Source organism: Pteropus medius, unplaced genomic scaffold (assembly GCF_902729225.1).
Source record: "Pteropus medius unplaced genomic scaffold, Ma_sr-lr_union100, whole genome shotgun sequence".
NCBI lineage: Eukaryota > Metazoa > Chordata > Mammalia > Chiroptera > Pteropodidae > Pteropus > Pteropus medius.
The window spans coordinates 29692739-29713428 of NW_024354502.1; the positions used below are offsets into that span (position 1 = coordinate 29692739).

Sequence of the window (20690 nt, forward strand, 5' to 3'; positions counted from 1 at the left end):
TTACTTTTTTAATAGTAGCATGCTCTAGTTAAGCAAATGAGTAGTGGAGAAAAGGACGAGCCACTCCCAAGTTCTGAATATGTGGTCCTCACAGGCAATCAGCATGAAAGCCACAAAGTAGATCTAATAAGCGACAAGAAGAATTAATTCAGAAGAAGACAAGAGGGAAAATTTAAGCCATTTATTAATGCTGTTAACACCCACTGTGGACATTTAGATGGCAGGAGTTGTCTGTTCTCTATTGGGTGCACTCTCCCGATGCTCTGACAGTTCTGTCGAGAATAAGAATTGCTGTAGATTACCCTCCTTGCACGATGACCACCTCCATTCCATTATTCTCAAGCTCAATCACAGAGATTACATTTTTGGAAAAACTAGAAAAACATTTCTATTACCGTGCTTACATATACGCAGCATTAACACTTTCCTTGCAACCAATGTTAGGAAGGCTAATCAAATCCTCTCATTCTGAGCCTCTTGGAGACCATTTACAGCCCAAGTAGTGAACCAATGGGACACGGGGTTGACCGTACCTGGCCACTCTTTGGACTCTCAGTAATAAAGTCATTAGCAGTAATGTTGTTATGCAAACTCCATCAGCTACAAAGACAATTTCAAGAAATATGAGAATATACAATAAGAAATTGATTTTAAAATAGAACATTTAGTCACTGAGTTGGCCAACACATGGAAACCTATCTTGCTCATCATTGCTGGTCTTAGAGTCAGAACTTTTAATCATTTGAAGAGCAACAATTCAAATAGAAAATGTGCTGAGAGTTCTCAAAATAGAATGAAAAAGGGCTATTCATTATTGCGTATAGCAATTACACTTTTTTCCATTAAAAAATGTATAAATTTAGCAGCCAAATGTACTACATCGTACATTATTTCAGTTTTCTGAAGCTGAATCAGTCCTTGATGATCCTAACGACCGTCTGTAGAATGAGGGACCTTGAACCTGGACTTCAAACAACCACAGCTGATGTGAAAGTTTGGCACATGACAGAGTTTGACTATTCTTCAGAAACAATGTAACCTGTTAATGATAGTTGGAGCTGAGGGGACAGGTAAAATTAGATTTTTTTCCCTTTACCCATATAATTTGAAGATTATAAAATGTGGCTTTTAAAAGGTCAGAATAAATTGCTAATTAAATCTAGGCATTTGAAATTAGCAAATAAAACTGCTACTCAGAATCGTGACTAAGGAGTAATTAATCACACGGAAAAAATGGTAGCGAAGTAGAGCAGCAGTAACATTATTTCTTAGCTAGTTGCTGTAGAGCCTTCACATGCAGTTGCTAGTAAACTATCAGATGTTAATTCTGTTCCCTTCTCTAAACTGTATCTTTACAAAACAATAATAATAACAGTGTTCAATATTTTTCTAGGAAGACACAAATCAAAGCAGACACCACCTCTCTTGCAAATATTCGGAAAGATATGGACTAGCTATGACTCCTCTCTCTACCTTTTACTCAACATGTGAAGGTATTGAAGTTTACAGTATCACAGGTATAACTTTAAACACATTCTAATTAATTTTTAAATATAAATCACTACCAAATTTTGGCATTTTAACTATTATATTGCAAAATTACTTAATACACTCTTTTAAATCAGTGATGACAACCCCCCTTTCCCACTCCCACCACCACCTTTGAGAAGCTTTAAAATCTTCTTAAGAAAACATTCTGGTTTTGCTTCTAGGTGTTTTTTGTTTCCTTAGGTGCTACGTTTGATGCTCTCAATCCATGCTGGGATACTCAAGATTTCATTTCACATAAAGATATTTGTATATTAAATTTAAAGCCAAATGTAGCAACACAGATATTACAATGAAATATCCAGATAGTTAATTCGACATGCATATCTTAAACTAGGAAAAAAAAAGCAGCATTTATATAGAGATTTATATTTTTAAGCACTTGTCATTTATTAGTTAGCCAATCCACATCACAAATCTATGAGGTAGTTTAGCATGACTTTAGCATAAATAAATTAAGAGAAGCAAAAAAAGAAAAGACCTGTCCACACAATAACATGTTGATCAGACTTTCTCATTCTGGTCACAAAAGAACAACAATCAATTCTTTGTATAAGCTGGTCAATCGAGAAATGAATATTTAATTTGGATGGATGAGGGGAGAGTATTTTATTACCTGACAGTTTAGAAAGGTTATTTTCTCATTGGAGTTCTAATATGTTGTGCTTATGGAAGTATTAGCATTTTTCATCTATCTCATATTTTTCTTCTCTTGGTCTGACTGGTCCAATAAACTCACTTCAATAGAAAGGTATAAAGACTCTTGCAGCTCCAATTTATGTTTATATGTCATCTAAGAGGCAGAGGAAAAACAAATCCTATTGGTCCTTGTAGTCAAGTAATTGCAGATGAGAGTTTTATTACCACTTTTATCAGCAAGAGGGATCACTGTAGTCCTCTCCACTTAGCAGATTGTTTTATGATCATATTTATTAGTGCACTTGGCTGTGAAGACTATATATAATGAAAACTCATTAATTTGAGTTTCACTACATGGCATTTGTGGCCACTGGCACAGTACTAGCCTCTATACTTAAGGAAGAAAACCTTTGCGAAGTAAGCGAATGACATGACTAGGATTATAGGAGTATTTTATCTCTATAAGAAGACAAAGACTATTTCAACCACTTAGCAAGTATCTTTTTAAATACAAAAATTTTACCCTAATATAAGGACGCTATTAGGCTTGTGTGTGATGCTAATTTTAAATAATTTTTCTCTCATTGGAGCAAAACTTTGAATGGGCAGTAGTTGGTTAGTTAAGTTGACATTACTACAAGTACTCTGGAACTGTGAAAGTACTTTAAATGTTAAGAACTTGGATAGTCTTGCTCTTTCAAATATATAGAGTTCTCCCTTAGTTCCTCTGAATTGAGATTTTACAGGAAATCCCTGGACTTATTCTCATCTCTCCCAGAATCTCTGCTATAATCAGGTGGCCTTATCGGAGCAGCTCCACAATGGGCAAGTCTACATGGGTCTCTTCCTCTCTGCTAGAATGAATTTTGTTATTTGAAAATATTTACTTTACATCTCACTCCCATTCATTCATAACGAAACCGAGATGTAAGATATGACCTAATTAAACAAATATAACCATACTAAAAAAAAGAAAAAAAAAAAGAAAACCGCAACAACAAACAGCAAGCTTCCCGATCAGGGATGTTTCCATTTAAGACTTCCCCAAATATTAATAACTTCATAGGCGCTTCTAGTTTAAAGCTGAATATGACACCCCATGGTACACCAGGATGATAATTTCCCTTATTCGCATGAGCAAAAACAAGTAAAGAAATTTGAAAAGAAACAAAACCTCTGGCAGGATATTCACTTTCACTTGACAGGTTGCCAAGGAACAATGGTACTTAGATGAAGAATTCTGAAATAATCAGATTATTATATCTGGAAGCTTATTTATAGAGATTGGCACAGCCTCTCTGTAAAGCAAAAGAGATCTATGTTCATAGGTTCGTCTATACTATATTAGGTTATTTAAATAAGACAAGAACCTGAGGGTATGAGATTACTTACTAAACACAAACAGAAACAAAGACTTTTTTCTTTTTTTCTTTTTTTTTTTTTACTTGGACAGTGCTTATTTTACAGCAGAATTGACAAATAAAGCCTTCTTTTACACACTTGAACTAAAGTCATCATTGAGGTTCGTAGCCCTGTTGTGTGCTTTCCGAAACAGCAAAATAGATTGCTTTCCACAAAACTCTCCTTCCCTCCCAGTGTGTGGCTGGTGTAGCTGCTTCTTTCTACAGGCTCGGAAACTGGCCACCCTGGTCCCTCCTAGGTGGCCTCTCTTCAAGGGAATATGCCAAAAAGCTTCAAACGCCTTAATAACAACACTGTGCATTCCTAAGTCATTTCATTTATTGCTCACTGAGTTGTAACCACTTCACCTCACCTTAATCTGTGGAAAAACAACAGATGACCAGAAAACCCTGACACCAGAAGATCAATTGCCTGTGGTCACGATGTACAAAGGGCAATCCCAGCCAGAGCACTGAGAAGCATCGTGAATACAGGCTGAACGCCTGGCTTTGCAGCCAGCCTGCAGGACACCAAATCCAGTCATGATGGAGAAGAATTAGACCTAGAGAAACTGCTTTACGATTTATACTCAGAGACGTCTACCATCAGAGAGTAACAGTGCTCTAGTCTGCCATACTGGCCACTGGTATTCTTTCCAAAGTGACTGAATCTTGGTTCAGCAAAGGACTGCAGTGAGAAACAGAGGAGTAGGGGACCTCTGACGGCTGTCATTCTTCAGAATTTACTCACTGGTTTCCAAATCATCAGCAGCCCACATTAAAGCCCGCAAGTCAGGTCAACTGCCTAAGAAATATTCATTTATTTCTCTCTCATTCTGGGGTTTATAATTCTGCTTTCAGTGCCTTTGGGAAAACATTTCATCAAGGTCAACTGCTGCGAAGACATTTTTGCCTAAGAGGATCATCATGCAGGCAAACTAATTCTTTTCCTAAGCTATTATTTTGGCAGCTTGCAAAGAGGACTTGGCTTAACCTTGAGAAACTGTTCTTTGAATGATTAGAAAAAAAAGATGAGGAGTCTTCTTTTATTTATCCTCTTCATTCTTGTTGTTCAGATGACAAACCTGGCTCACATTTTTGAAGGTGAAATGAGAAGTTGAAATGAGTGTGTTTGTCCATTATATATCTTCTATTAATAGTGATTCTTTCTGGTTCTGTGCATGTTGCCACATTCATGTTCAACGTGACGAAAAAATGTTTATTTCTTGATAGAGGTGGTTAAAATCTCAATCATCAAGGATTTAATAGAATAATTTTATATGCTAAAGAAATCTAGAATGAACTGGAGATTTAGATATTTTTTCGGTCTTTAAGTTGTGAATGATGCTCCCACTGTTTGCTATAGGATTATAATTTAGAATATGTGCTAGATATATTATCAGAAAAGAATTAAAAAATCCATCGCAACTTACCACAAAATTAAAAAAAAAAAAAGAAAGAAAGCTCATTTACTCTCCAAAACTAAGATTAGTCATATGTTAATCTGTGAATCCTCGTAAGAAATGTTTATTGTTCAAGAAAGAATCCTCCTCTGGTGGTTGATAAGCAATTCTCCATGGCAGAGAAATCCTGACATTTTTTTCTCATCTCTTGATTGATGTTTTCACTACTTATTCTTCAGGCTATAAAACAGAAGGGAACACAGTCTTACCTTCTTTCATAATGACATAGTCCAATCTCTCTTCCCCTCTCTCTCTCTCCTTTCTCTCTCCCAATCTCTCCCCATCCCAACATCACTTTATCCATCAAATTAAAATAAAGCTAAATTTATAAAATAAATATTTTAAATTCTAAATAATCTGAGCATATAATAACTTAATTACCAACATCATCTCCACATATGTAAAAGAAAAGATGTATCTTTACACTGTCAATCCAGACACTAAATTCATTCGGAAAGTTCTTAAAGTAAAAATAATGAATTGATTTTTATTTATAGCATACTGCATAGACTCATCTTTAGGTATCAAGTATAACTACTTGTAGAAACCTCTTATTGAGAGGGGATAGAAGATTATAGCATTTCAAATTCAAATTTTATAAACCTCATTCTCAATTCATTCAGAATTTTCTCTGTTAGAAAAATAGGAAAAATTGTTTTCTGGTTTTACTCTCAAAAAGTATTGATTTAAATCAAATAGATTATTAATTTTTAAAGGGTTTCTAGTTTTGTTTTTCTTTATGGTAAGCAGATACTAACATTTATTGCATGTCTACTATGTGTCAAGAATTTCACATTCGTTTTACATGATAATTTAATCCCAACAACCACCTTAATGAGGATGTCACTTCTTCCCTTTTTAAAGGTGAGAACCCTGAAGCTTAAACTGGCTATGTTAACGGCATAAGGTTATATTGCTACTAAAGGGGAATTCTCAGAATCAGAAAGCAAAAAGAGCTGGTGGGCATTATGTGCAGGGGATTTCTTTCATGCTATTGAAGACACCCTCTGGCTGCATTGAGGCTGCCAAAACAGTATTTTTTAATACTTGACTATTAACCTAAAGCTATATTTTAGAAAGGAAGGCAGCAGAAGAGCTGGAGTAGGTTAGAATCCTTGCATAGATTTTTCCTACTCCTCATGAATAAGATCTAAATATCTTGGTGGAAAACTGACAAATGAAAATCCATGAGCTACAAAGGAAAATTCTATCACCCACCTAGAAACACACAGCACATCTTGAAATTTTATTCTTCACCCTACCTCTCAAAAATGCTGTATAGTCTAGATTTTAAGAATAAAATATCCAAATATTTAAGAATACTTTATTCTTAAGATCCAAATAAAAATTTGTTGGTAAATGCAGACCAAAAGAAAATGGAGACTACATGCATTTTTAAAAAAAATTTTTTTAGTAAAAATAGCTTTGAAAATTTGCCGTGGAAGGCCCCTGGAAAGGTCACAGCCTAAGGAAATTCTACAGTTGTTGCCATCTGCATGAATTCATGTGACATAAAGGTAAGAAGTTCTTAGTAAGCAAATAAATATGATCTCATTTTTATAAACTGTAAAGATGAATATTTTTTTAATTAAAATGAGTGTGAAGTGAAGCATCCCCACGTAATGGTGAGAAGTCTAAACATATCTACCACTGAGCAGCCTTCAGTCATGATTACATCATTACAGGGAATTGGTTTTTTTTTTTTTCACTTCTAGTAAAAGTGGTATATTAAGAACTTAATTCCATATTCTTCTTTTTTATAGTCAAAATAATTATCTAGATCCTTTCTGAACACACAGAAGTAATGACAAATTAAAATGCCTTTCAATTCCATATAGCTTTTACAATTATTCATCTGTTGCTGTTATTATTGCCGGAAAAGCTCCTTCATATTATAGTCTGCATCCCATTTGATACAAAAGAACATGGAAAATTTTATTGCTATTAATAAATATGCAGCCATCCAATCCAAGAAGAAAATTCTTTTTCATCTGAGAGATAAGCTGCATAATTCATGTATTTTCAGAAATTTCTTTAAATAGAAAATTGAAGAAAGACATAGGGAAAAAAGAATTCATTACATAGTTTCCATTTGTGGTGAAGAACAATCTCTGTTCTCAGAGAGTCTTAAATATGATTTGAATTGAAGAGACAATTTCCATTGCATTGTACACATACCAAGTGCATTCATAGAGCTCACTTTATCTTCAACATGTATCATAATAAAAATGAGAACAACATAGCCTCCATTTCACTTTCTAAAAAAAAAAAAAGTAACTGAAGGTTACTAGTGACTTTAATTGGGGTCTTGGAATGCAGTTAGTGAAACTTAAGCCAACTGGGAATGGGTGCCTCCACCTTCCAATGGGAGATGTTTCCACGCCAGCGAACTGCAGGGCTCTGCCTAATTTCTGTGAGCTCTGGGCTGTCGGAGCACCTGCCACACAGAGGAGCACGATGGCTTTGCTGCGCAAGCGTTGCATTCCAAGACCCCAAGCCAGATAAGCATCATGTTTGCAAGACCAGTTAAATAAAAATGCTTCCCTTTCTTCCAGTCAGTCTTTTCCCATTCTGACCTGGAAGGTTCAGAGAGGAAGGATGCTCTAAACTGGGTATGAGATATTAGTTTTATATAGACTGGTAAGAAATTTCTTAAAACCCGAAAAGGAGTCTTAAATACTGAATTGAAACTGTTCTCACCATTAAAAATGACCAGAAATGTATGCAATCTTTCTGAAATATTATCAAGGTTGGGGAGAGAGGTGGGGAAAGCATTCTGACCAAGAGTGTTTGAAGGTGGTGACTAGAGAAAAATTTACTGCTTCATTGGTCCCATGTTAAATTTAAACCATTTGATTTACCAATTAAAAAACAAAACAGAGCATCTTCAGCCATTATCAAGCATAGTTTCTCATAGCCATGAACCAGGTTTACAGTGACGTGAAAGATGAAATGGTTTATATAAAATGATACTGCCAGAATTTGTTAGATGAGGAGTTATGTCCCAGACATTTTCCACAAACATGGTAGAGTCATGACTTTGAACTTGTTTAACCTACTGCCTGAGATGTGCCATGAATGACATCCAAAGACTTGTCACCTTTGCTCAATTTATTAAGATAGTACAATATGAAACCGAATTAAATTTCTAAAATTGAACATCTCCTGATTTTTATTCTTTTTTTTTTCCTTGCATTTCCTAATTTGGCAAATAAGGATTTAAGGCAGAAATTCAGTGTTTTCCTAGGCTTCCTTTTTTCTCCCTCACATTGTAACCAATCAACCACGAATCTTATTGGTTTCCTATTTTACTCTTGAATATGTTGTTTCCTCTGCTTCCTTTGTCCATGCCCTATCCTAGGCCCTTGACACTGCATTAGTCTTCTATCTGGCATCTTTGCAACCAGCTCTGCTGCCCCATCACATTGATGTTGTAGTGCTTCCCTAAGTCCCCATCACCTATTGCAGAAAAGTAAAATACACCAAGATCATTTGTGGTGTGACTGCTGTCTCCTCCTCCAGTGCCATCTGTCGGTCATCACCCCACCCCCAGTCATTCTAAACTCCAATCACAGAGATTTACTTGAGGTTTTGTCACACTCTCACATGCTTCTATGGTTTGCACAGGCTCTTCCTTCTGCCTCGGAACCCATCCCCTACCCCTTTACTTGCCTAGATTTCACATTCCCCTCAATGGAAGCATACTTCCTTATGATATCCTTTCCCAACTTACCCCCCAAAAGTGTATTTGGAATATTTTGAGTAGCCACATGGAAGTAGAGAACAAAACCAAAAGAATATGCTTAAGCTGTGGGAAATGATCAGTAAAGTGCCATGCTTTAGACAAGGGGTGAATATGTTTTGCTTCTGAGAAGGGTGAATGGCAGGAGAAGGATTGGGGTTGAAGGAAGAAAAGGTAAAAGAGAAAGAGAATGTGAGAGCAGAGGATAAGGCATGGAGACAGCATAACCAGAAAGATGGTTTTGTTCTGTGCATGGTGCTATTTCCACATGATGCCTAAATCTTTGTTAGTTGTTTAAACAAATAAATGCTGAATAAATGTGAAATGCTATTAGTGGTGGTCTATGTAGTCTGGTTAATAAGAAAAGAGACGGAGAAGCACATAAAGTTACAGGGGGAGAAAGATGAAGAAAGATCACAGGACACTGGGAGTTAAAAGCAAAGGCAGGGCTTTGGATCCCAACAGACTCTTACAAGTAGGATGGGGTTTAGCCAGTATCTCTGACATCTGCGCAACACAAGATGAATTTATCCAAATCCTTCTTGAGAAAACAAATCCTGTCCATTCATAACGAGATTTGAATAAAGAAATAATTTAAGAAAATTCAGGATAATTCAAAGAAAAGTCAGATATTATAAACACTTAAGAAACTGTGACTATTCAAAAGTCTAGAATATTTAAAATGAATGCAGCTCTATCACTTCCTAATATACATAGAGTAGCAAAACTTACAAGAATGATTTGTAATTAACTTATCAACACACCTAAGAAAACAAGTCTCCTCTGCTTATATAGAATTTGCATTGTTTATATGCAAATTAATGCTCCTAATGTGCTTGAGAACAATTCAGTCCGTTAAGAAGAGAAACATTCTCTTTATAATCTTGTTTACACTATTCATTTGCTTTGCAAAACATTTTTCATAAAATCACAAGATAATGAAATGTTAGAGGCATAAAGGACCCCAGGGATCACAGAAAGTCCAAAGTCCTCATTTTACAAAAGAGAAATTTGATGGAGCCTCTGACTCATCCATATACCCTCAGCATTCCTGAGGTCTGCACACTTACTGCCCCCTTATCTGGGGGGCTCCATTCCTCCTACACAGCTGAGGCAAATGCAAACACAGCAAGGAAACTGCAAAGTGCTGGGCTTTGGAGGATCACCAGGATTTACTAGCCTCCTAAACTTATGCAACAGAGTCTAGTACCCCTGTTCTATTCACTTATAAAACTAGAGGCCTGTCCAATCTCTATTCATTTCTAAGCTTCAGCTCCTACTTTATCTCTTGCAGGAAATCTTTCTTGACTCCCTCTTCCCCCTACCCTGTCTTAGGTGCCCATCTTAAGTACGGTTCTCTTTTGTTTATTTAACCACATTATATCGCCAGCTTTTGTTTACTGTCTGTCTCTCCTTCAAAGAAGCCTGAAACTGTTTCTTTGTCTGTGTTTTCAATACTTGGATAAGGCCTGACACAGAATCAATGCATAACCTTCCCTAAATAGACACACGAGGAAAACTAGAGAGGAATCTATTGCCACATTAGAAAAAAGCCTAAATCCCAGATATTCACAGTCCTCACTTCCTGAATGGGCAAGTCCATTCCCATTCTGAACTTTCAGAGAAGAAAAACATTTAAGTTTTCAAAACATCTCTATCTCTATTATTATCTTCTACTATTCTTCGAATAGATTCAAAGAGTTTATGATATAAAGTTAGAGAACTTGGTTTTAAATTCTGACACCAATTGCTACTAGATGGTCATTCATGCAAAATATTTTTAACTTTATTTAGTCTCAGTTTACCCACGTATAAAACAAACAGTAATAATATCTTCTACAAAGGAGTGGCATGAGGATTAAATGAGATAATGTACACAAATGAGTCCAGTAACCACTAAAAACTTAGAGATTCCTATGTTTTTGTTCCTAATCACCTGAAAGAAAATAATTTGATGTAGCTGCTATATAATAAAGAATTTATCTGGTTTTTGTTCCAGGTTCTTGGGGTGGAGGTCCTAAATCCTTGGAATTTTTCGATTGATGAGAATATTTTTTTTATTCATGGTGGGCCCTGATAATTTATGTTAATGAGGTGACTCATGCTGAGTCCCTAGATAATTTCAGTATGGGACTGGCCACACTGGAAAGACCAACCATGTAATTAGAGGGTCGAGGCTTTAGCCACATGATATTACCCAATCTCAGGGGAGGGGAAGAAGGCTGGAGATTGAGCTCAGTCACATGGCCAATGATTCGATTGATCAAGACTAAGTAACAAAACTCCAATAAAAACTCGACATTGAAGCTCAGTTGAGCTTCCTGCTTGCTGAACACATCAATGTACTGGGAGAGTGAATGGTGCTTCCTGATTCCACAAGGAAAGGGCACCAGAAACTCTGCATTTGGGACTCTCCCAGGCCTCACCCTGTGTGTCTCTTCTGGTCCTGATTTCTATCCTTTATAATAAAACTAATCCTAAGTCTAGCATGATCCTAAGTGCTATGATTCCTTCTAGTGAATTGTTGAACATGAGGAGGTAGTGGAATACCTGGATTTGTAGCCACTTGGTCAGAAGCGTAGACAGCCTGGGGTCCCCAAAGCTTGCAGCTGGTATCTAAAGTGACGGTAATCTTACAGAGGACTGTGCCCTTATCTTTTAAAGTCTTTGATAACTGCAGGCAGTTAGTGCCAAAATCGCACTGTATTATTGCAGTAGTGAACCTATCTGATTCCCCTTCTTGTGTTTCAGTAGACAGAGCCCAACCCCACTTTCATGTGGGGCAGGCACTAAGCAGGTTCAAGGTGCTAGACCAGTGGAGCATATGGCAGGAGCAGTTCAGTAGTTGTCAGAGAGCAAGCTCTACCATCACATGCTAGACCTCAAATCCCAGATCCAGCACTTACTAGTTCTGTGTCCTTTATCTCAGTTTCCTGAGTCTTAAGATGGGGGTGATATAATAAAAGCACAGGCCTCAAAAGGCTGCTATGAAATTAAATGAGTTAATAGATGAAAGTATAATATGCCTCGTATATATGGAACAACAAATAAATGTTGTCTTTGATTATTATTAGTATTAAGATGATTTGTTCTGGTACATGGCCCCTTGCTTTAGGCAAAGTCGATTATTATATTTGGTATTCCAACTGGCCTGCTGGTGGTAAAAATAGTACTAACATAATAATGCAATTTTTATAACAAATTATTTAATAATTATTATATTTTTATCAAACTCCCAAACATGATGTGATGTGATGGAACAAATGAACTCAGAAAGAGCGTTAAATTAAGAACTAGTCTTGGCTTTCCTGCTCAATGGCTACATTGCAAATATCATTTAATTTCTCCAAGCATTAATTTTATCCATTCAATGAAAAAATAGATCAAGTCATTTTCTATATCCCCTCACCTCTAGCATGCTAAAACTATGTGGCTGGGCCAACGTCACTACAGCAGAGATAGGCTCAATCTTTCAAGTTTTTCGATTCTAAAATCAGCAGTTTTCTGTCACCCTCATCTAAGTAATCACAAACTCCAAAATGACAAATCCAAAGGTAGAGAGAATTCTATTTCTTTTTTTTTCTTTTTTCCTTCAAGCTCAGAGTTTATTTGCTAACCAACTACAAACACAGCCAAACCTTTCATCAGATGTCCAAATCGACTACTGAAAACTACCGGTACATTTTTCAGACAGAGCCACACTCTATCTTATTAATGTGTTGAGAGGTCAAGGAAAGGACCGAGAAAACCAGCATGTGCTCATGGGACTTTCTGGAAGATGGTGGTCTGGTGCAGTGTCCTCCAGGAAATCTGGGTATGGACCAAAACAAAACAAAAGACAAGTGTAGGTGAAGATGTGGAGAAAAGGGAACCCTCAAACATTGTTGGTGAGATTGCAAATTGGTATAGCTGCTATGGAAAACAGTCTGGAGGTTTCTCAAAACATTAAAAATGGATATATCTTTTGATCCAGCAATTGCACTTCTGGGTATTTATCCAAAGAAAACCAAAACAATAATTTGTAAAGATCTATGCATTCCAATATTCATGGCAGTACAATTTAGAATAGCCAAGATATGGAAGCAATCTAAATGCCCATCCATAGACGATTGGATAAAAAAAATTATGGCTCATATATACAATGGAACATTACTCAGCCATTAAAAAATGAAATCTTACCATTTGCAATGACATGGATAGACCTAGAGGTTATTATACTGAGTGAAATAAGTCAGACAGAGAAAGATGAATACCATAAGATTTCACTTATATGCAGAATCTAAGGAACAAAAAGAACAAACTAATTGAAAACAGACTCACAAATATAGAAGACAATCTGGTGATGGCCAGATTGGGAGGGGGGTTGGGGAGTTGGGAGAATAGGCTGAAGGGTTAAAGAAGTGCATATTAGTAGTTGATAAATGGTCACGGGGATGGGGAGCATGGCAGATGGAATGCAGTTAGCATTAATATGATGGCTAGGTGGAGGAGGAGGGGAGGGAGGGAGCAATTGGGGGGATCATTTTATGAACTATATAGATGTCTAACCAATGTACTACATATCTGAAACTAATTTAAATAAATAATTTTTTTTAAAAAAAAGATATACTGCAAAGGGCAGCTGTGTCCATAGTGTCTGTGGTAGGCAGATTCAATGATATGCAGACAAATCAGTCACATTTAGCAATCATCCTAGTAAAAATCCACTGTGAACTCCCATTCTAAAAAACTATACACTCCATGTTGCCCCAATAGGACATCTATGATGCAGAGTGGGATACACTAGTATGGAGCCTGGAATCTTGGTGCCAGGTGACACCATCTGAGTCATATAAGTAATAGCAAATGATATTACCTCTCTTAGCTCCAGTTCCCTAATCTCTAATTTGAGGACAAGACGTCTGCTGCATAGGACTTTTGTGAGGAATAAATGAGTTGATGAAACACTTTGTAAATGGTAAAACTAGTGGTAAAGCTATTCAAACATACATCATTAGGACGATAACTTTATATAAAAATGTGACTTTATTAATCCTTAAAGACTATTTTATATATTTTATATATTTTATATATTTTAATTGAGATAATGTAGTAGAAGTAACATATTAGCTAATGACAGCATTATCAATGGTTTGCTTATCTGATGAATCTCTATCACCATGGACTTCCAAGTGCCCAAGGACTTGATTCTAATATACTTAAGCTATTAGATATAAGACATTTATCAGGTTGAGGGGTGCTGAAACTTTGGCCTAAGCAGTCAGGAACTGTAAAGGGCAATGAAGCCAATGATGGAGAGGGATTTGTATTTATGTATAGGAGGAGCTGTTAAAATACATTTCCATCTCATAACTTGGTCTTGACCAGAACCAATGAACTTGGCAATTCAACTCAGGAGATTTTCAAGCTGAGCTGAAAAACTGTCTTGGTTTTACTATGATGCAGAGTGGGGTACACTGGTATGGAGCCTCTCTGGATGCTAAAATTAAAAAAAAACGATTTTTAAGCAGTCAGGAAAATGTGCTCTCGAGATAAAACTGAATGAGACGGCATCATCCTTGGTTAAGACTTCAAAGGGGTGAAAGGATCAGATGTTACTTGGTCTCACACAGTTACCTTTAAAGAGATTAGGGGTGTGCCTTACAGGTTGTCTCTACGGAACAATAGGGCCACTAAGAAATATAAGGCTTTGTTTCTCAGCCTTCTTAACAAGACTCAGAACAAGAGCAAGGCTTTTCTCAAAGAAATTTGTGGGTATGACTTTTTTCCTAGTACAGTGAACCCCAATAAGATTCACAAAAATCCAACAGAGTTTTTGAGAAAATGATATCAGCAGAAACACTATCGTTTCAGACTGAAAGGAATAGAGACAGTACAAAATGAAAAGACACCAGCAGGCCCAGAAATTCTGTCAGGAAGCAAGACAAGCAAACATATACTGGCTTTCATGAAAAGGGAAAGATGACTCAGAGGGCAGACCAAAGTGAGCAGCCTCCGAAGTGGTTTCCAAAGACCTGTGCCTCCTGGTATCTGTGTCCTGGGATGCTGCCTTCTCCTTAAGTGAGGGCTGAGTCTGGTGACTTGTTTCTAACAAATGCAATGCGAAAAGGATTATTGCAAGATTAGGTTATAAAAGACTGTAATGTCCATCTTGTTCCTACACTCTCTCTGGACCTCCTGCTTGCTTGCTCAGATCATTGTGAGCTGACCATGCCCAGAAATGCCTCTAGCCAGTAATTTGTGAAGAAAGGAGACTCTCATTCCAACAATTCACGAGGGACTAGATTCTGCCAACAACCGTCTGAGTAAAACTGGAAGCAAATTCACCACTAGTACAGCCTTGATCAGAGCCAGACAACGTGGCTGAGTCATGTCTGGATTCTCAACCTATGATAACTGTGAGATAATAAATGTTGGTGTTTTCAACCACTAAATTTAGGGGTAATTTGTTAAGCAACAATAGATAACTAATGGTCAGTGTTATAAATTGAACTGTGTCCCACCCTATGCCTACAATCCATATGTTGAAGTTCTAATCTCTAATACCTCAGAATGCGACCCCACTGGAAATAGAGTCTTTGCAGATGTAATTAGCTAGATAAGGTCATACTACAGTAGGGTAGGCCTCTAATCCAAAATGACCAGTGTCCTTATAAAAAGGGAGATTTGGACACAGAGATATATCTATACTGTGAAAATGCCATGTGAAGACTGGAATTATGCTACAACATGCCAAGGAACTATCAGAAGTTAGTAGCGAGGCCAAGAACAGAGGCTTCCCTAACATCTTCAGAGGGAGCATGGTCCTGCTGACACTTTGATCTCAGTCTCCAGAACTATTAGACAACAAATTTCTGTTGTTTAAGCCACTCAGTTTGTGATACTTTATTATAGCAGCCTAAGAAAACTAACAGTTATTAAATGGAAGGAAAAGTGCAATTATGGTGTATCAAGCAGGACAAAAACAACCAAAGAATGATTTGCTCTGATCAACAGTCCTCTGAAATGCTGACACCTCCCTCACCAAAGCCAAGAGAAAAAAAAAAAAAACATCCGTGTGTTCCTATTTAAATGCCATCAACACGGGGACTTCTGATCACAGAAGTTACAGGGCCAATGCAATGAGTCACCTATGCCCTTTGTATCACGACCTCCTTCACACACTTCAAGGAAGTAAGCTAGGTAGAGTAGCTGGAGGAAAACAAAGCAGAGCAAATCCTGAAGTACAGTAAAAAGAAAGGCCAATGGAAGGAGAATCTGTGTGTGTGTATCTCACTTCCTCTATAGTTCCTAAAAAAAAATTTGACTCCCTTTTGTGTGAATTAATTTATAGCACTAGCTGACCCATTTAAAGAACCACAGGGTGAATCATTTTAACAAGAAAAAATCATCTTCAAATATACTTCTTGCATAAGGTTAGGCTCAATGGAGAAACACACCCCAGCTCAGCTCCAAATGTGACCTAGTGGTCTCCCAGGCATCAAGATCCATCAATTTTCAAACTTTATACATATTCACTTTTAATTAATAGACAAGAAGTAATTGATTATGGGAAATTCAGGGCTGAAAAACAGACACTTTGATTAAAATTCATGCTGACTGCTCTCATCCAGTGCCGGCAAGTCCTGGTGGAGAAGAAAATCCTTTTTTGTTGACTTTTTTAATACTTGAGAAGAAAGACTGAAGAAATGAATTACATTTCAACGGTCCTCAGAGGGAAGCACCAATTCCTGAAGCAGCATAATTATCTGCTTCCAGCCCACGACCTTTACTCCTTGATAACTGACAAAGAGGGAAGGAAGAAGAGAGCCAGGCTCTCCAAGACTCCCGGTGAGCTGCAAGTGCTAGGAAGTGCTCTGCTCCTGATTGCTACAGAAATGTAGGTTGTGTGCAGCGCATAAAGCTGCACTGAAATATGGCTCAATACAGCTTCCGCCAGATATTCAGAATAGACTCAGACACATCCCACCACCAACGGCTGGTTTGAGTAGAGTATAATTTTTGAAAGCACACACACACACACACACACACACACACACACACACACACACACACTAACATGGAAAAATATGGAAATGCAATCATGATAAAAAGTGACATTTCTCAAGGTGCATCATTTGCAATATTTTGATTAACTCTCATTTCTGAATGGCAAAGTAGCTTATGTTAATAAACAGCAAACTCCAGTTAGACATCTGTGCATGCCATCTAACTGGAAGTCTTGGCTGGCTCAGATATGTCACCGGTTTGCCCACAGTTTGTGGGTGTGATCTAGCCTGGGTATCCGGAAGACAGTTTCCAATGAAGCACCTGGCATTTAACTCCTGTGAGTATATAAATCCCCACAGTTTTATTGTTGATCTCATTTCTTTCCTTTCTTTGCCTCTCACACAGATCTCTCACAGTTGGACTCCCTGACCAAAATTTAGAGTTTAGAAAGCAGAAACTCCCTGTATGAAAGCCGCCCCCTGATTACATGAAAGCATATAGCTGGTTATTTGAAAAGAGAGGAAAGCACAATGCAATGAAAAGGACGTGGATCTTGGGGCCAGACAGATTTAGATTTGAACTTATGCCTTGCCATTTACTGATTATGTGACTTGAGGAAATTGTTTCAGCTTCCTCAAGGCGGTCACCCCATCTACGACTGGGAATGTTAATATTCACCCCCTTAGAGCCAGGCACTGCTGTAATGTGCTGAGGATACAGCAGAAAATCAAAGTGGCAAAATCCATGCCTATATTTCTGTACAGAGAAACCGGCAATGAATGAAAATAAGTAAATTATATATGGTATATTGGAAGGTGATAATGGCTATGAAGTAAAAAAAGCAGGGCAGGGGATATGGAGAATGTGGGAACAGGAGCGGCAGTTTTTAAGAGTGGTCGGAGAAATTGCCATTTGTATGTGCTGGGAAATTGCCAGTCGACACATGGTTGTTGGGAGAAAAGCTGGCGGAGGGATCAATAAGTGCAAAAGCTCTGAGACGAGAACCTTTTGAGGTCTCCAAGGAGCAGCAAAGAGTCAGTGTGACTGGAGCCAAGGGAAGGAGGCTGAGGAGTGGGAGGTGAGCGAAAAGATAACTGGAGTGGGAAGGTTTAGGTGTGGGTAGGGCCAGGCAGGTGACTGTACAGAATTAGGCCTTTATGGTGAACAAAAGGGTAAACCATTAGTGTGTTTTGAACCAAGGAGTGGCCTGAACATTAAGGATTTGGTGAATTAAAAGAAAATGAAAACAAAGATGAAGAAGAAGGGAAGAGCAAGGAGGATGAGGAGAGAAAGAAGAAAGGGAAAAGGCAGGAGAAATGATATAAAGTAGTTAGCACATCTGAGGTAGGTAGGTAGGTGCTTTAAAAATGCTATTTTGAAGACCTCTTCGCACTCCTCAGAGAATCATAACAATCTTTCCTTCTCTTCCCGTTTGTCCCAAGACTGTGTGATTTTACATACAATTTTGGTTGGAAATTTTCTGTTGCCTGAATTAATGTCATGAACCCTAAATAATAGAGATGAAGTTTAGAACCAAAGCATGTTGTTTTCTTAGAGAGTCTGAGTATTTCTGCAGGTGCTTTCTTTCTTGCTGGGTTAGAGAAAGTCAGATAATGTTTCTCCATCTATCCATCATCACCTGTCCAGAGATAAGGGTGCTCTTGACCAGTGTCTGCAGAGATACCCACAACGTCTTTCTAGAGAATGCAAGGATGTATTCTCCCAAAACAAATGGAGAAAGACAAAGACAGGGATGGGGCTGATAGAGTACCTTGCCCATTTGGTGAGAAATTCATTTTGCAATTTCATGATCTTATAGTCATTCCATTAATCTACAGTTCTTTTTTTCTTTGCTGATTTCTGCTATGTAGACAAAGGTTAAAAGAGATACAGAGATGCAAGAGAAGCGAGTTCACTGACACTCTCTCTTTAGGTGGTTGGCTGACTGTAAGGGTTGTTAAAATGTCTCCTGAGAAAGAAAGGTTTACCAATCCCACCAAAGTCACAGTGAGGCCAGCATCCCAGGCTAAAAGGGCAGATTAAAAACAGAATTTGCTTAAGGCAGTTTGGTGCATTTTAGAACTACAAGCTCAATATGGATGGAGTATAAGGTTCTTTTGTGGTTGGGATAATGGGGAAATAAAAAGGGCAGGCATTGAGAAATAATTCTAGAGATGTTCAGTAACCAAATCAAAACCTAATGTATAAATCTAAGGATATGGGCAATGAGAAGACACTGGAGAATTTAAGAAGGGACTTAACCAGGTTATTTTCCTCCAAATAAATCAATGGATGGATTTAAAGATGTGATAAGAAACAGAGAGAGGAGTTGGAACAGCTTATATTCTGAACTATTGCAATAACACTGGAAATGCAGAAGCTCAGAAAGGTGTTTGAAAAGTAGCATTAATATCAATTAATGATCAGTCATGAGGAGTCTTTGATTCCTAGGTTTCTGGCTTACACACTAGACAGCAGAAAAATTGCTTAAACTAAAGATTGCATGAAGAGACATTGGTTTGGTGAAAAAATAAGTTTTTGCCCTTTTACATAAGTTTCCTTCCTACTCTCCTTCACTTAGAGTTAGATGTGTGCTCTGACAGCTTTCTCGGTTTCTATTGGATCACTACATTTGCTCTCACGATTTGCCCTAATAATGTTCTTACACACTTACTCCTCTCTTTGCACTTTCTTCTCAGAGGACCCGGTTCCAGACTAATACAATGACCATCTGGTGAAAGCTTACGTTTTATCTAACATGTCAGTCCTCCACAAGGTATCTTATGACCCCTCGGTAAAATGATATATCGTGTATAATAACAGTATATTATACATGACAATTAACAATAGCACTGTTAATACTAGAGGTGTTAACATTCATATGTCTCCACTGTATCCTATATAAAATGCCATCGTACATTCTATTATATTGTGTTGGCTCACTATCATGATAGTGTTCTCCATAACATTTCTGCACCCATAGATCTGAGCACACTGTTTGGCTCACAATCAAAAATACTGCATCAGTGACTAGAAAAGTGCTTAACACATTGTGGATGCTCAATAAATATGTGTTGAAAGAGTGAATGAATGATGTTTATTGACTAAATAAATGAACACATGAATGAATGGCACACATGCCTGGAGAGCAGGAGTAGAAATCAAAGGTCATAGAGAAACACAAGGGAGAAAGAGAAAATACGTTCTTTCCTTGAAGAAATAATGGAGAATGAGCAAATTCTAACAGAAAAGGATTGTAAGTAAGATACTGAATCATCTTATAGACATTATAATTTTATGTGGTACTGTTTTAGTGGTTATGCAGTAGAAGATGCATTGGGTATAGCCTGGATGTTCAAAAACGGTGGGAAATTCGTGGTGGAGAATATACAATCTCATCTCTGGGAAAAGTGTGAATTCGCAGAAGAGACTCTAAAAGAAAACCATCACTCCCATTTTAAATGTTATTACAGTAAAACTGTGTTGTCAAGAGCAAAGTACTTTTCATGGAATCAGCTAGGCCTATAGCTTACCCTATACCAGTCTTTTATTTAAGGAGATGCTATATTTTAAGAAATGTTAGTTAAACCATGATGTAACTGCATGTGAAATTTCTGATTTTAAGAAATGAAAGCTGTGATATAATAAAATTTAAAAACCTGAATTCCAATCCTAGTTTTTCCTTTTGCAAACTAACTGTGTGACTATGAACAAGAAACATAACCTCCCAGAGCAGAGAACTCCTAAAAAAGGAGAATAATAATACAACTGCCCATACAGTGTTTGTGAGGACTGAATGAGATAATAAATGTGCATGCCATGAGAACAGCGGCTGACACACAATTGCTGTTCAATAAATGCTGGCTGAATCGACAGCCGGGGCTGTAGTAGCATCTAATGCATTTTAAA

At 37.4% G+C, this 20690-nt stretch overlaps 1 protein-coding gene across 4 annotated transcripts in view; it reads right to left on the reverse strand.

Annotated features, from left to right (window-relative positions):
* ZMAT4 (zinc finger matrin-type 4) overlaps nt 1-20690 on the reverse strand; it is a 373556-nt gene that overhangs the window by 70731 nt on the left and 282135 nt on the right. The window contains exon 8 of one of the 4 annotated variants that reach the window (XM_039853600.1): nt 167-5230. The exons of the other annotated variants lie outside the window; for them this stretch is intronic. Coding sequence (XP_039709534.1) covers nt 5215-5230 — 16 coding nt within the window. The 3' untranslated portion in view covers nt 167-5214. Of the gene's footprint in view, nt 1-166; nt 5231-20690 lie in introns of those variants that run through there. 4 annotated transcript variants of the gene reach the window in all.